Consider the following 18,144-nt stretch of genomic DNA (forward strand, 5'->3'; position numbering starts at 1 on the left):
TTTGGGATTCGTCCTTTTCTGTACAGCCGAACGTGCAGTAAAACAGCCGAACGTGCAGTAAAACAGCCGAACGTGCAATAAACGTGCGTTCAGCTTTTTTTCCCTGAATTTTTCCATCGATCCCAGTGTGAAATGGCGCTGCACTTGCCTTTTTAGGGGATATGTTATTGGCTGGTTCGTTCTGTAGCTCTGTTTTTATTTACGATGGTGCAAAGGTACTGCTGACTCTAGACAAACATATCACACCCTAACCATCACTATCTTGCCCGCCTATGATTCACCTATATTTCCAGCAGACCCTATGTAACCCCACCCACAACTAATCCCCTCTCCCCCGCTTACAATTTCCTCAAATATCCATACTTTGGTTTATAAGGACTTACCACCCTCATGCAACCTGCATATTTCTCCCCCCTTCCCAACCAAAATCAATTTCTGAATTGTACATGGCCCCATCGTCCACTTTAAATTCCTTCTCTCTTTCCTGGGCCTTCGTTGCCTTTTCATCGAGGATACCCCTTCTCTGCTCTTCCCATCCCAGCTTGTTACTTTGCCTACCTAGCCCAATAGATTTGCACACTTTGGGCCTCATTACAAGTCTGCCAGGCTGGAGATAAGGGTGCCGCTAGCAACATACTGGCACCCTTTGCGCACCGCCAGACTACGAGTATGCCCGCAGGGACCACTGCTCCCGGCCACTGCAGGCATGGTTTCCACGGACGAGCAAGGGTGCTGGTGCTTCGGTGTACCCATTCCCTCGTCCTCCTCCCTAGCAGGAATCAGAATAGGACAAGCGGTGCCAGCAGGGCTATAGATTACATTTTGGGCTATAGATTACATTTTGGGCTATAGATTAAATTTTGAGGTGGGAGTATGTTACTCCCTATTTTTAAAAGTTTGGAGGAAAATTATATTTTAGACAGCAGAAATGACATTCTAATTCCCCATGGAAGATTTGTTAGGTGAATTAAATCTGAAACTGATATGTTTATGTAATCAATTCTTCAATGCACACAGTAACTCACGCTAATTTTTAGAAGAATTTGACCTCACAGTTTCGCATTCGGATCAGGCATTAACAGAGGCCCTTTGGCTTCAACTCGCCCTGAGAAATGTGACACTGTATTCTTTATAAATGCTGCACTACTTTTTGGGCACAAGTGAGGGAGATACGCTTGTGCATACCCCTTGGTTGTGCCCCCAAACATTTTGAGAATCTGACCCAGAGAGCGCAAGTACAGATCACGAGTTGGGTCCTCGTGACGTGTCATCTGTAGGTTACATTTAAAATGTATGTGTCCTCATCTCCTTGCTGAAGTCCTGCTTAGCCAACTAATAACAACAATAAATGGCCCTCAATTAGTAGGCCCAGCTGAATCTTCACTGTGTGGTGGGGGTTAGGGGGTGCGGGAAGGAGTGATGTTCTGGGCAGAGGTGTTGCTAGGGAGGGGGGGGGGCTCAGGGGGCTATAGCCCTGGGTCTTTTGGCTGTAGCTCCGGATAGACTCTCAGGGGTCACAACCAAAAAGGCTAGCTAGCCCCTAGTCCCGACAGTTCTGACATAAGAATAGCCCCAGATCTTTTCCAGACCTAGCAACACCCCTGTTTCTGGGCATGATCAGAAACCCAAAGAATGTTATTAAATATTACAAGAAGGGCTTGAGATAAGGGTTTCCCCTTTTGCTTTTGACCTCAATTTTGTGATATTTGTTAAGGTGTGAGGAGGGGAGAGAGGGGCAGGGTTAGGGTTGGTGGGTGATGAGGTAGGATTATGGGCTAGATGGGTGGTTTGGGGCGACCCCCCATTAAAACAAACATTGGCAATGGCAACAGTTTGGGCTTTTGTGTAGGCATGGGAAAGGCACTTACCAGGCACAGCCGTAGTGGTATTAAGTGGCCATTGATGGTAGCAGGTGCAAAATGGTGCGAACACCTGGGCATCTAATAGCAGTGCCTGGCAAATGCATATTACTTATACACATGGCAAAACTGTTGGCTCTGCCAATGCTTGTTTTTAACAGGATTTCAGTGAAGGACACGCTGAGTGCTTATAAATTGAGTGGCTGAAGGCAGACCTGGTTAAGACGTTTGTATTACACCATTAGTGGGGTTACAACTCCAATAAAGTCATTAACTGTGAGAAGACTGCTTTGAAAAACAATGACAGGCAAAGTTTAATGGTAAGGCTTGATTAAAGCGAGCTCAAAGAGTTCCCATGAGGAGGTGTTTTGGGCAGAAGGGGCAGGAACTGTGTGGGAATGGCCATAGGGATTGGCATGGCCATAGGCAGTCAATGGGTGGGCAAATAGCCAAACAACACCTACTGGCTTTGTGTCCCTCCTCATATGCCATTCACCCCACTCTGTACTCTAATGAAATAGTTTTGGTTTGTAGGTGTCGCAAGCGACACTGAATAGCCCAAACTAAAAATGGTGAAAAGCAAAAAGAGAAAATGTGCACAAGGAAAGTGCACACAAGCAACTAGAAGGGGAGGAAAACACGTATGAACCAGATATTACTGTCTATTTTTGCAATTTGGGTTTAACGGGATTATTCAGGCATGCAGGGAAAGATACATTTTAATTTTAAAACTTGATATTTTCGTTATAACACATACACTTTGTGCCCAGTAATTTCCATACATGTTTTTTGTATCTTGTTGACCACCTTCGGATCAGATCCCACAGGAGTAGAGATCCCCTTTCCGGCAAACACTACTGACGCCTCTGGTCTGAACACATGAACACAGCAGCGGTTTGGGCTCGTGAGAGGATAGTGGTTATGGCAAACCACTGCTATGGGCACAGTTGCACAGTGGCGGTAGAGCAGGCACATGACTCCTGTGCCCAACCTCACGCCAGGCCCTTGTCTCCAGGCCTTCTCCACCTCTAGGTAACCGCTCAGGCCTGTTGTTTTGTCTCATAGGTCTCTTTTTGGTTTTGCCTCATAGGTAGGTAGCTTGTAGCTCTGCGGGAACCGGAGCGAACAAATTACTCATGTTCTATTGGAAGAATTATTCTTTATTTTAATTATTCTTGTAGGCACAAGCTACCTACCTATGAGGCAAAACCAAAAAGGAAGAAAAGGAGGGTGGGGGTGATGAGGCTTCTGCAAGCTCTGATTACAAGGAAATAGCTTATCTGAGCAACACTCGCTTCACCCACATGAACACGTGACCTTAGCCATAAACACAAACAAGGGGACTCTGTGCTGTTGAGGTCACTGATAAAACAAATGTGCAAATGATTCCGCTGCTACCGCCTTAAAAGGTGAGATAGAATAGCTGGAATACCGCTACACCTAGTGTATGGGTATGTGCATACCTATCTTAAAGGGGAAAGGGTCCCTCAGGTGGGTTGAACCACCCTGAAAAGATTGAAAACATCCATTTGAGGTACAGCGGGAGATGAACTTTTCACACTTGAAAAGTAATAAAAAATAGAAATGTGCAGCTCTGCTTTTTTCAAAAGCCTCAACCCCGTCTGCTCTTCCACTCATACTTGTTCTGCGAACTCCCATCCCTGCAACAGCTCGTCACATTGCAGACAATATCACATCATAGCATCCTAGCGCCGTTACGCGAGCCACAAAAGTGGAAATAAACACATCTGAATTAATGTCAAGGCCTGTATCACATGCAAGCAATGCCTGTAATGTATCACCCATGTAAGCTAATGATGTAATGTCTGTAACTTGCTACCCTTGCAAGCAACTACTGTAACCAACCGTCTTAAGCAAAAAGCACCTAGATGCCTCTGGGTTATTTATGTGCGCTATACAAATGACACATAAATACATAAATACATTCTTTAACACAGATATACTTACGAAAATACAAAGTTAAGCTCATTATACATTATTCAGGCTATTGCCTGAGGTTTGATCTGCTAGCTAAGTCTGCAGCTTGGCTTGGTATACCAGACAAGCTCATTCTAACATGAAACTGAATACTTCTATCAAACTTCAAAGGATGACTGGTGACCAGTGAAGGGTGGCCATTTTCTAAAACCTCGTAAAACTGCACAGAGCGGACCGGTTATGCTTGCACTTACATGCAAACATGCCCTGTCTGCGCAATTTTCATCATTTGCACTGCGAAGTGCGAAAACGAGTACAAGCAGGTGCAATTGCCTTTATTCCTGTCAAGTGCATAGGGTGCAATGTCAGCCTGCCATTCGCACTTAGCCAGCAGCCTTTATAACAGATTCATGTGGGATCCACCTGCTTTTAGTAGGTTTAAAAAAGCAGGGGGATTCCATAGCCAGCATCAAATCATGTCTGGCTAGTTTGTGTGGCAGAGCGGGTGGGGGGTGGCAGGCAGAAGAGGTCCTTCCACCCCATGCCTCTTCTGGGCCGTACAAATCAATGAAGGATGGCATAACGCCAAAAACAGCATACAGGTTTTACACGTGCTTTTTACGGATGATTTTTACGTTCCGCCAAGACGGGAAAATGCCAGGTTAATGTTATGATGGTAAAGGCCTGTAAAATGTTGCATCTTTGGAAAGATTTATCAAAGAGTTTGTATTCAAAATCTGCAGTTTACATATGAAAACAACAGTGCCCCCTCAGAGGGCCAACCCAAACTAAAAGAGGGGGGTTCTCATAGTGCGCGCAAACATACTGATGCGCCAAAAAGATTTGCGTAAAACAACCATCAAAATTATAGGGGGGCAGGGGCTGCGCGAATTGCAATTAAGAAACAGCAGACCACAACGTAAACAAGCCTGTCTCTAAACCACACTATATGAAATCATGGGTTGTCTTGTTTTTAGCCCACACTTTATGGCTAAAGTGTCTGTTTGTGAGCGCTCTGATGTGGCGTCTCCGGGTGTGGAAGGCCTTAAGCCACACAATGGACTAAAAACACTCAATGGGCCTGATTCATGGAACTTTTAGCACGGTACAAGGTGGCTTTGCACTGGTGCAAAGTGACTTTACACTGCCAACAAACAGCCTGCTTCACAGAGTACACTTTGCACTGGAAAAGTACTCTTTGCACCGCGCTGAATGGGCCTACACCACGGTGCAAAGAGTACTTTTGCACTGCTCTGTGAATCAGGGAGTTTGTTGGCAGTGCAAAGTCACTTTGCACCGCACTAAAAGTTCCATGAATCTGGCCCAACGGCCCTTATTCATAGAGCCGGGTTTTGCCAATTTTTTAACCACCTCTGTGAATTAGGCCGAATGGGCCTGAGTCACAGAATCATTCAATCCCATTGAAAAACGCTCTATGAATCTGGACCAAGTGCTTTCCACCCCTTAAATTTCAGTATCAATTAAAAATCGCTTCTAGGTACTCCTTCATGTGACAAGAAAAGGAGAATCGTGAACGCCTGGGATCTTTCTAGAACACTGAGGATTACCTTCGGCCCGGAAGTGCCCTGTCCAAGAGAAACATGGCGACTACACCGGACCATACACGTGTCCTGACTGCAGGGGGCGAAGAACTTACCTAGCATGCGAACACAGTTGGCATTCTGATCAGGGCTGTCGAATGAGATTTCTCCAAATCTCTGAAAGAAAAAAAGAAAAAAGACAGTCAGGGCAAAGTTTCCAAGGCAACAAAGTGCGCAAATGTACGACGACTGTTTTGTGCTGCGGCTGCGCCTGCGCCCCACCGCCCTCGCCCGCAAGCACTGCAGTGCATGTGGGCAACGGGGCACCGAGGGTCAGAGCGAGCCGTGCGGTGGGCAGCGCGCTTGGCGGGTAAACAAAACATTTCACTGCGGAAAAATGATCCGAGCGCGGCCCCTCACATAATCAAAGCAGCCACGCAGCGCACAGACGTAAGATAAGAACAGGTTACATAAGACTTTCTGAAACCACTCTCTGCCAGGCAGAAGCTCCTCGGAAATTCAGGAAGGACAGGGACAAAGCAGGAACATTGGCCTGGCATACTGTTTACAAATCCACATCTTTTGTGAGCTGCGCACATCGATGCGCTGTGCATTTTGCCTTTGCTAGGCTATGGGTGTACACGGTAGCCAGGGCTGGCCTAAGGGCAGGGCAGGGCGGGCCGGGCAAACCACCAGGGGTGCCATGCCCCCCCCAGGGTACAATTAGCCCCCTGCCATGCCAGCTCGGGGGACTCCTTCAAGGGCTCCGCCAAGCTGGCGTAACGGGAGAAGGCGCGGCAGACGCCCTTTTGTTATTAAATGCGCCTGCAGTGGCAGGGCGCATTTAATAACAATAGGATGCAAAGCATCAGCACCCGATTCCGATGATGACCTGCCCGCACTGACGCGGGAGCGAGGTGGTTTGCATTGGAATAGGACGCTCATGTGTAAGCATGAGCGTCCTATTCCAGTGATAAGCCCCCTGCCAGGGGCCGGAGCTGGGAGTTAGAAAAAAAATGTGGCGCTCCTGCCCGCCCTTCCCCCTGTTGAGCAGAGGCACGTGGGGAGGGGGGGTGCGCCAATTCCACCAGGGCGCTGCTCCGGCTAGGGCCGGCCCTGCCACATATGCGAAGAGCAATTGTTAAGTAGGATGTGTGTCAGAAACACGCAGAAGCAATATGGGTACTAGTCAGAGCATATTGCACCCAGGGCGTAACACCACAAAAGGACCCTCCACACACACTTTGCTCATCTGCTGCTACTCTGCACCCCTCTACAACATTATGAAATCATGGCAATCGAAATAAAGCTGATATCCAAACAGGAGTTAATTTTCATTATCCCATGTTAATTATTATCAAAATGAATGGCAGTCTCCTAAATGTTGCTGCAGCAAAAGCACCCTTTGATGCAGTGTATCCTATTTTTCTCCCAATGCTGCTCTCCAGTGAAAGTGTCGGAAGACCCGATAGCTGTCTTCAGTTAGTGAGCACCGCACTCACAGGTCGTCGCAATTGCTTCAAGGGGAGAATGGAAGAGGGGTGTGAAACAAAGGGAAAGAGGTCTAGGTGGTGGGACAGTTCCCCACTATCTTAAGAAATTTTAGTTTCCAAAGAGTGCCTTGAAGCTGCTTCAGGGGGCTATTGGGGAGTTCAAGGAGAGTAGGTAGGCTATGAGGTGAAGAAGTCATGTTGCCATATTAGCAGAGTAAACTGGCAAATTATAACAACACCTGCCAAATGGAGTGATGGTGTGAACATTTAATGTCAAAGTCTGACACATGGGGTGAATAAGTGAGCAACGAATGGCAATAGCTAGACAATGGCATGTGTTCTCCGACAGGTGATACCAATAGCTGCCAAATGGCGTGAGTACTTGGGCATATAATTCTAACTTTTGGCAAATCATTGCAAACCGGGTGGATAGCGCATGTGCAACAGGCTATTTTTGGTACTGGGATGATGCCCCAGTGAGACCAGTGGACCAGGCCATTCACCCTTCTGCGGGCGCCGACTCAAGTACCATCTGTGGGTAATAACACTGATTATTAGAGAAGCTGTCAGTCCACACGAAGCTCCATAAAGTCAGCACATTATATCACAAAAATACGAATAAAATAAAACATCTTAACTTATTATTACTGATGCAAGTATAAGAGCAACATATTGAAAAACCTAGTAAATTGTGCAAGTTCCTTTGGTCTGATGGCAAAAGCTGGAAATTTGTGTCAGCGCCTGGCAATGATGCGAGAGCTTTACTGTCTCATGACAATACCTGTAATATGTTGTGAGTATGTAAGCATACCCTGGCAAAAGCCAGCACATGAGGGTAACGTGAACATGCTACAGTCACACACATGCATACGCGCACACACACGAAATTGATTCAGAACTGATGCACAACACCAAAAAAGGCAGTTGTGCCCTTAATTGCAATTCCCTCAAGCATCAAACCTCACTCGGCTCTACACCATTACCGTCCCATTTCTACAATTCCTAACCTCTTTACCCAGAAAAAGGCAGCAGCAAACATAGTGAGTAGCAATGTTGCTTTCCCCCCTTACACTCCCAGTAAACACCATAGGTTGGCATTCTGACTCAATGTCCCATGAACACGAGTTCTCAGGTCCTGGGCTTTCATGTAACAGATCAGCGCATTATGGGAATTGTAGTCTTTTTTTGTTTTCATATGGATTTACATACCAGAAAACAATGATATTGAAAAGAAGTCCAGATGACGTGAGGTCCCTCATTAATCAGCCTAAAACATCACACATGGAAGAGACAGGGCTTTAAGTAGGGTAAGAAATCGAGGGGGGGGCTCATTTGGGGGGCGTGGCTTTTGGGTGGGCGTGGCCTCAAATATATATATATATACATATATATATATATATAAATGTTATAGATGTGTGTGCGTACCTTACTATGGTTTGTGTACTTTGCAAGCCATCTTTTATAAACAGAAATATGTCACATATTTCTGTTTATAAAGATGGCTTGCAAAGTACACAAACCATAGTAAAGTACGCACACAAATGTATAACATTTATATATATTTGTGTGCATACCTTACGGTTTGCGTAGTTTTCAGGCAATCTTTTTAAACATTTCGGGGTTTATAAAAGATGGCTTGAAAAGTACATAATTCAAAGCATCTTTTAGAGGAAACCCCAGGTTCGCCGAGGGTTAAAGACGCCTCGGCGACCTGGGAAAACAAAGGGACAGTAACTGCCTCTGGTGATCCCTCGTGCGAGGGGTCACCAGAGGCAGTTACTATGATTGACGGAAGTGGCAGCCAGTCACAGCGTCGCTGTGGCTGGCTGCCACTTCTGTCAGCTTGAATGAGTTCATGGCGGGCGCATCTACAGTCGCAGCTGCGGCTGCGGCGGGATAATGTCCCCACCAATGTTGCGGTGGGACCGGCTCAGCCCCACTTTTTGGAGACTGCCGGGGGCCCGTCCCCAGGAGGCCCTGGCCCACTTAAAGCACTGGGAATAGATTAAACCTGCTAGAAGTCTGTGAATGCAGCCAATTGCTTCCTTTCTCATATATAATACCATCCTTTGGCCATTTACCTCGGTCTTCCTACCCTGCCCCCACAGGCAGTGTCTGGTCCTTTTGATAACGCCAGGAAAGAAAACAATGCGTGTTTTTAGTCCACCATCAGCTGCCCCAACCCTTCATCCAGGCATGCTAGTGTGTCTAAAAAGTAATCATCATATTGGGCAAGGTTGTGGGGCAATTTGAGATTTGCTTAATATTACAAAGAGCTGCACATTTCTTGGAGGTGCAAGCCTTTAAAAACATAAAATGGAGCAGAATAGTAAGCCTCTGGCTGCATCATGTGGGTGTATGGATGTGGGCAGGGCAGGATTCTGGCCTTTGCAGTCTGTCGCCCCTGGCCGGTCTTTCTAAATGGACCTTCTTTGGTTTTGATTTTAGGAAAAAGATATTTTCACTGGGAATGGGGGTTTCTCATGGAGTGTATACTCCTAATATATATTCTTGTACAGAATGCCCTCAAAGAGCAACCCTGTACTCTTTTGAACGTTTCCTATCCTGAGTTGGAAAAAGGGCACTCGTGCGTATACATTTTCTGAGTTTAATTGCGGCATTTGGACAGCATAAGGAGACAAAATGCAGATGTTTCATTATTGTTCAGCCAACAGTGCCTACATATCAAATTCATTATAAACATAGCAGCAAGGAAACACATCTCCCTGATTTTAAAATAGAATTCGAGGGTGGGGAAATCTTTACAGGCATTTTCGGGGAAGCCACCCCCATGGGTACACTTTAAAGTTTCCATCCTCAGAGTTCTAGAGAGGGACTGCCCTTTGCCCAGTCCCTTAGACCATGGGGACACTGTGGGTTTGAAGCAGACTGGAATTTCCCTCAGCATGAGATTGACAGTGCAGGGCTACCCCTGCAGGATCCTCTCCCATACATTTAAACACGCTCAAAATGCTGCCTGTGATCCTCTGCAGAACCTCAATGCAAGGGAGTCCAAAGCGCAGGGGCAGATCACAAGTTTTGCGACAGTCACCCACAATATTAATCAACTTATTAAAGAAAAGTGGCTTGTTTTGGAAGATTGCAGCCGTAACTATAGTAGACCCTTGATTGCCTATGAATGTAGACCTCCCACATGCCAATGGTTGTCGAGCCTTACAGTGAATTCGAGGAGAGTACCAACACCAGCCGCAGTGGGTAGGGGCTATGTTTCCAGTTTAGGGGCATGGACTCTGTTGAAACGTTATTGCTTGTGCATGTCTGACCGAAACAAGTCATTTCATGTCTAATGGAGTAACTTGGGAGACGGTTCTCTGATTATATCTCCTCTGACGTAATGTGTGCTTTAACCAATGTATGTTGATCTTACATCAGAAACATTTTAATAAGAATCTGTGATCACAGAACCAGGATTCGAGCAGGTAAGACTCCACCAATCTAGTCGGACGCCAATTCTTTGAGGACGGTAATTGAAATTCTGAGGATATCGGGGAGAACCGGCAATCTACAGAGAGCTCTCAAGTTGCGTGAAATGCACTGGATGAACATAGCAAATTCCTTTCAAAATGGAGTCCGAGCTAGGAAAGAATTCTAAGCCTCATAGTGCATGTCAGCCTGCAATACCTCTATAAAAGCTGATGCATAATGCTCAGGTTACAGGCAGGCAGCGACATCGCTGCTCACCTTTAATAAGAAAATGGCATCACCACTGCTCTGTAATAAGTCATTATGCTTCAGTTGTGACATCACAATGTCAGCTGCTTGAGCCAGAGCTAGGCAGAATTGCAGCTGTCCCTGCGGCTCTTAATTAAAGCGTAGCCAAGCGTTTTCCAATTCCTTTATTGAACATTTGAATGTTCTATGACTCTTTACAGCCACGATAAGGAACTATTTATGGTAGTATGTCTATTTTTTCACTTATGCAGTTTAACATATGAGAATGTGCATGTTTATTTTAAAGCACAAACAAAAACATTTTAAAATGCATTTTATTAAACTGCCTATGCTATTTTCCAACAACACATTGAAGCTGCATATGAGTCGATTTGTAATCCAGATTCTACATTGATAATGTGTGTTAGCAACTGGAAGATCTCTTACATTAAGCAAGAGGCTAAGTAATAATGGGGATGACAGCGTGTGGCCATGTATTATGAGGAATGATAGGTACCCTAAGGTGTGTAAAAAGGATATTGCGAGTCACCCCAGAGTTCTGTGGCCCTCGAAAGGAACAATGCCTTCGGCTTTACTCCTCTATTTGGTCACAGAACTCCTGAGCGGCTTGCAATATCGTTATGAAAAAAGTAACTGTGTAGGTGATCCCCAAAGGAATCTTCACACAAGGGGATAAAGATTCTGTAAAACGTTTTGGTTAAAAACACATATGCAAACATACATACATGTTATTTACAAAGTTATATGATGTTTAAAACACAATTAATAATGTTTCCGTCAAGTCACATTGAAGCAAATCACCACTTGTAAGTACCGTCCGAAATAACTAGTGGGGTAGATGACCCACCCACAACTTTCATAAATCAAGTCGCAAGTATCAATGACAACAAAAAAACTCTAATAAGTCAAGTCTACTAGAGGAGACGACAATTATAAAATGGTTGTCTTCTGATTAGAGCTGGTTGAGGAGGCGTCAATGTACTAACCTTCCCTCTAGTTTCAGCATTCAGGCTATAAGTCCCGTGGTTTTCGTCAGGGCATTCGGCCCATTATTACCAATTTAATTAATCTTGTATGAGTATCTATCGTAAAAAGTCTGCGTGATTAATCACAGCTCGGGTGTTCCCCTGGGCCTTCTGCTAGATAGACTGAATCACAATCCTGGCTGTATCTGTCCCATCCAGATTGACACTCTACAAAACGCGGGTAGCATGCCCTTTGCCTTTGTGTGCCTTTCATGGGTCTCCCAATTCCCCTTGCTGCCGCTCCTCTGCTATTGGGAGTTCCCTTAAGAAACGTACTCTGGGTTCCTAAACGCAGCTGCTCTACCTCGTTACAACAGATGGTAGTGGGTACCGTATCCCATATGTCATTTTGAATTCACCTAAATTTCAAATGATACATTTTAGGAGACTGTCCAGGATCCTACACTTTCTTTTATCTGTTTTGTGATCTGTCTTCAATGCCCACCCACTGCAGAGAGCCCCTATGGAAGGCTGCCAACCCAAGACCACTCCACCCCCACAACAGCACTCTTGTACCTTTTCCTCCAGTGGTGTCCACAGACCTTGCCACACTCGGGGGTGCCCCTTCCCTTGCAAACTACAGCTTGCGCTCCGTGCCCTGTTCCGCCCCTCCCCGGTCTTCCTCCCTCTTCCCATGTCCATCCCACCAACATCACTCACTGCGCCCACCCCGCTTTAAGAGCTGCCTTTTGCCACAGTGTCCTGTAGCTGGCGTCGATCTGGCAGCCTAGTGTGCCCCACCCTGCAGCAGCGCCCCCTCCGGCCCGCAATCACTTTTTGGATTCATATGAGCTTGGAGCCCTTGATGTAGCTTGGGTGGGAGGTCTAGGAGTGTGTCTTGTTCCTCCTCGTGCTCTGTGGCGAACACAGATATCACTCATCAATAGGATTCAGAACCTGCGCTCCCTAGCAATTCCTTCAGTCCAGGGAATCTGCATGGTCAGCACCGTATATATCTCTGTTTGCACTATAAACCTAAGTGCGGCTCTCTTTTGGCTACACACAGAAGATTTGAGAAGCCAGGACTGGACGTTGATTCCATTGAATTGTTCGAGCACCGGTAATGCTGCTTAAACCTTGACCCAGGGGAAGTGATTGTAGCAGTTTGAGACTAGTACGTTTCCACTTGCAGTGATCACATTGAGTGCCCTTTGTTCTCCTTCCTTCCTTCCCATCGACAGACAAGCGACCCTAGAATTAAGTTGTAGATTGGGAAGACCCACCCGAATACTGACTTACGCATTACCTTCCGTGAAAGACTGAGCAGACCTTCACATCCACTCTGTCTGAAGTGATTGCAATTTGTTTCCTCCTGTACCTGGACACATTAGTTTCCTTTTTGTGTTGGTCACTTTATCCCTATGAGGTCACAAGGGACTCCCTCTCTTTATTGGAGGAACATGAAATTATTGTTTCTGAATTGGCATGAAGATTCAATTCTACATCTGGTGTGTTCAGTCTGTTGGGTGTTTCACACTAGCCTCCTTAAGAACTGCCCAGGGCACTGTTTCTTTCTAATCAAACACTGTGTGGCATTTGCTGTGCAAGCGCAGAGTTCATGTGGAAGGGTGCACGGATTTTAACCCCATCTTCATTGTGTTCGCCATCAACTTTGCGCACTGTAAAGCACAATATCGGGTCATTGCAGATAGCCCTGTAACTAGCACATTGGGGACCGCTTACGATTGCACTTACGTGCAATTATTTCCCTCCTTGCTATTACAATTCATTTAGCCAACAGTCGTAAATATAACACGGAAATCTGGGCGGTTCCATACTTACACATTATATTTACACCATTAACAAAATGGATCATAAATTCAACCTGAAATGACTGCGCCTGCAACCAGCACACCACGCTGTGGCACTCCGGTGGTAGCTAGGACCAATGCCGCATTACAGGCTTATGGAAGTCGTGTCAGCGAACTACATTTTTAATTTTCCTTTACAAATTACATTTTAGATATGTTCAATTAATATTATATGTGTCAATATAGCTTAAAATGAACTGTCATGAACCGACATATCTTTCATTTATAAACCATTTTATGTCACACAGTGGTACATACTTGTAATGGAATCCTCGTCCTGGAGAAGATGACGACAGAGGGTTAGGTACAACCGCTCACCGCCACTTATATGTAAGTTAAAATTTGGAAAAAGGAAAACCTAAAGCAGCCAACACCTTTTTCAACATCAATTTGATACAAGAAAAGAATCATAAAACTTTGCCAAATTTGGCAGAAAGGTTTGGATGAGGCCAGATCACTTGCTTGTCAGATTGAATGAATTTTCATGGACAAGGTCAAATGTTACAGAGGAAAATGGCTCCTTGTTTTGCCATATGAAGTGTCATGTAACTATATACATATTTATCACAGAGTGGATAACAGCGACCCCGCACTTATGGTTAAGTTGGATGTCCCATAGGAAGAGCACGTTCTCAAATGCTCTTCATGGAAGAAGCCTTCCCCAAAAATAGACACCCAACGCTGATATCTTGTGTACTTTCCCAAAGATCTGTTTCTGTGGGGCAGGTGTGTTGGGGAGATTCCAAAAGTTGCATTTCCCATGCAAACTCCAATAGGGAATATTGAATCTCACCTACAGCAAAAGCCGCTGGATGCATTTACACCAAACCTCTGTGAGAAGCTGGCATCTGGTCCAACTCGTATTAGTCACTAGGTCTGGTATCCCGTGAGTGTCTGTTTAAAAAGAAAATCCATTAAAATCGACCCATACAAGATAGAGCTGTTTCAACCTCAATGGCTAATCCCTGGCCCCACATTTAACACATGTTTAATCCGTTAAATTGATCGGGGTCCATATACCAGTCTATGGACACAAGCAACAGTAATGCAAGGTTTGATTGGTTAGGGAAAGAGAAGAATTTTGATTGGTTAGAGATAATCTAAAAACATTTGTGTCCTTTGCACTCTTGCGGAGGAATGTGGCTATTTTCAGCAAAAAAACACTGATTTTGCAAAGAAGTCAGAAGCTCCAGCCGAGGATGCAAAAACCCCGCGTACCACAAAAAAAGGAAATGAAAAGTGGCACTAGTGGTACTGCAAGGTGCCTTGGAATATGAGGAAAGATACCCTAGTCTTTAAAGATTGACGCTTGAGGCAAAAAACCATAAGCAGGCGGTCACTATCGAGACATGTATCAATTTTGAAGTTACCATATTCAGTGATAATGATTTATTGCCTGCATGGCACATTCGCCACAGACACCTCCTAAGGTGGGCACAGGGCTGATATTTAGAGACAAACATTGCTATCATGTGTGCCATGCAGGAATGTTCCCATGACACAAAAGATGCAATTGTCTGTACGGGGGAGGTGAGGGAGACATTGATAAGTTCTGACACATCTTGTAAGGGACCGGAAGACCAGGATGCAGGCCTAAAACTGAGTCTGTTACCCTCCCTTTTGTGTTACTTATTAATGTCTGTGCCTATTAAAACAAACGCGCTGGTTCAACAGCAGTAACAAAGAATCAGTGCCCAGCCGCAAACTAAATGTTAAAGTTAATTATTTTTTATAAGGCGCAACTCGCCCATAGGCCCTAGTGCGCAGCAGGTAAGAGAGCTCAGGAGAGAGAAGCAAAGGTTAGACCAGGGAGACGCAGGCGTTGATAGGCACTAGTCATAAGAATTAAATAGAAATGTTTTACGAGATTTCTTGAAGGAAAAAAGCTCAGGCCGGGTGCAAAGAAAAACAGGCAGAGAGTTCCAGAAACGCGGGCAACAGAGTCAAAGCTAGTCCCGCCAAAGGGGGCGAGCTAGTAACGAGGTTGCGTAAGGTTATTGGAGTTGTTGGATCGTAGAACGCGAGATGACTGAGAACGTTTAATCCTGCTGTGTTAGGGCTCATATAAGAAAGTGATTATTGTTTTTAATCTGAGTGTGACCCTTTCCAAGAAGAACAGACATTTTGAGAGTGTAAATGGTGTGTATTCAATACAAAAGAAGCTCTCAAAATAGGAAGTTATGTCATTGCACTACATTTGTAAACTGGTTATTTTTTAAATATTAAAATGTTCATTTCTAAGGTTCACTTCCAGTATATACTATATCTATAATAAGAAGATTACACTTGTTTTACTGAGCAAAGCACTTTATCAACAGCCAGAATAACCATACAAATTAATTTCTGATGGAAGGTTATCTTTCCAAGATGGACAGTCTGGTACACTTGTATTGCACACTTTTGAAATACCTCTATAAGAAAGAGGACACAGATACAATAGCACCATGGAGGGTTCCAGACTACTTTGCATGAAATCAAAGAACATTTTGTGAAAAACAGAATCCCCACAGGCCTTTTTATTTGACAGAAAAATCTCAAGTGAAAGGATTGTTTGCTTGAACACTAAGTGCATAATGCACACTGGGCTTCGTGCTCCTTTCATTTGTTCACATCACTCACCCTAACATTAAAGTGTCTGTAACCATGAACCATATATACTAATTCAGTGAGCCTCATGATTTGAACATGAGGACAATGTGATTGAGAGCTGTCCCTCCATTGCGCTCCAAGGGCCCTCTTGATTCTTTTTTCAGGAGATAATGATTGCCCTCCCTCTCCTTTATGACAAATATAAGAAGAGGAGAGAGATGGCCTCTGGGCCTTAGAGTGAGGAGGGCTATATGTATGTGAGAATTATATATAGAGGATAAATGAAACATTTTAAGACTTTATTCAGAGGTAATGCATGAAACAGTACCTCCGGTAGTCATTAAACATCCCTCTCTCCCCACGTCCAGACTTTCACACAAAACAAGAAGCCAATTTACACCAACGGAATCCCGTCAAAACAACCGCCTACCCCCTTACAACCTGCAACTCGCAATTACATTGACGCCAAGATGCCCCATTCATTGCGGTAGATGTTAGACCAGCAACAAATATCACTTATGATGTGCCCATTATAAATTCAGTGGCTGCAACTATGCAAGGCCCTGATTGCTTCAATGACTACTGTAGTCAATGGCTGCTTTACTGTACATGGAAAAATGTACTTATAACATCTTTGAAAATATATGTATGAAGAATTTTTAGTCATGATGGGTCTAGGAAAAATGAATAACACTAACATAATTAGAGAATATTCGTGTGCGGATCAAACCTACTGTTTGCCTTTTGCTGGATTAGCACATATTGGACTATCTTTCTCTGGTGATTTTTGTCCTGCCGCTGCGTCCACTGCAGAGGAGAGTTCCGTATGAAGCATACCGCTTGCCACAGAAATACTGGTTCATGGACTTTTCTCCTTATTTCAGTTGTTCAAAGCTCAGACCTTGTGTCCCTGCCAGCCCCTTGCGTCAAGAGGCTTGCTGCATGTTCCTAACATTGGACAGGCCATTATTGCTTGCAGATTCCTTTTGTTCTTAGACTTTAAACTATGGAACAAGCTTACCTTGTAACTGGGGACCACCTCTGACCTTCGCCGGTGCAGTCCATTCCCCAAAACATTGTTCTACTTGCAGGCCAGGAGTGTCTTTGCTACCAGGTCAATACCAAGAGGCCAACTATTCATGTCTGGATTGGATTTGATATCTATTGTGACCTTCCTCAATGGATATCCCATTTAAGGGTTATGCCAATCTCAGAGATTTGGGTCACACAATGACTGATGTCCACTGAAACAAACATAAATCAAGCCTTACAGAGGAAGTGTTGAGCACTGTTGACATTGGTCTTGCCCACCTGTGAGACCAGCTGTAACAGGGATCAGTATCTACAGGGGATCACTCTTAAGAGGTCTCCATTGAATTGTTAAAGAAGATCCTTTCCAGTCAGTAATGGTCTGCACAGAGGCCCCGTAGCATGGATTCAGTAGAGTGCACCCTAATTATACATTCCATTTTACTTGTGAAATGTTGCACTTGAGTGTGTGTTGGCCGTTTCTTTTTGTGCCTCACCACCCACTTTAGCCACCAGTAGAGCGGCCCTGTTATCCATGTATTAATTGGAAAATGCACTACCCATCTCTGTAAAAAAAGAGTCCCCTTCAATATGTCAGTGATGAAGGAGCACAAGAGATAGTTCAATGTAGGTTCCAATCCATGTAAGATAGCTCAGCGTGTTAAACGACCTGGCGCACTGAGATAAAGTTGGATGTAACCAGCAGATGGGAATTATCCATCCCAGTAATATAGCTCAAGCGGTTAATCCTGGAGTCTACTACTCGTAGCTCTCCAGATGTGCTGTACTAGGTCTCCCTTGATGCTTCACCATTGAGTATGCCGGCTACAAATGATTTGAGTGCTAGTCTGAAACATCTGGAGAGCCAATGGTTGCAGACTCCGGTAATATGACTTCTGTTTGTAAAATACAGGCCACAGCTTCCTACACCAAAACAACAGAAGAGCTGTGCTCGCACACTCTCTATTCCAACCCACCTCCCAAAAACTGAAAAATATACTCCCGATTTTCTTTTCATTAAAAATGCTAAACACATTTGAAAATGTCTTAGAAAGCTGGAGGTCACATTTGAACAAAACAGACTCTGGTGCATCTTGCAGTATGCAGTAATAAAATTGCGGCAAACATGCAGTGGTTTGACCCGGTAAAGGTGTACCCCATTATAC

At 44.7% G+C, this 18,144-nt stretch overlaps 1 protein-coding gene across 1 annotated transcript in view; it reads right to left on the reverse strand.

Moving 5' to 3' along the window:
- The window catches only part of PDE7B (phosphodiesterase 7B), a 1,355,672-nt gene that overhangs the window by 841,833 nt on the left and 495,695 nt on the right, over positions 1-18,144 (reverse strand). Inside the window, exon 2 of the mRNA XM_069606749.1 lies at positions 5,455-5,515. Within this exon, the coding sequence (XP_069462850.1) occupies positions 5,455-5,515 (61 nt within the window). The remainder of the gene's footprint in view (positions 1-5,454; positions 5,516-18,144) is intronic.

Source organism: Ambystoma mexicanum, chromosome 4p, assembly GCF_040938575.1.
Source record: "Ambystoma mexicanum isolate Mex_15411 chromosome 4p, UKY_AmexF1_1, whole genome shotgun sequence".
Taxonomy (NCBI): Eukaryota; Metazoa; Chordata; class Amphibia; order Caudata; family Ambystomatidae; genus Ambystoma; species Ambystoma mexicanum.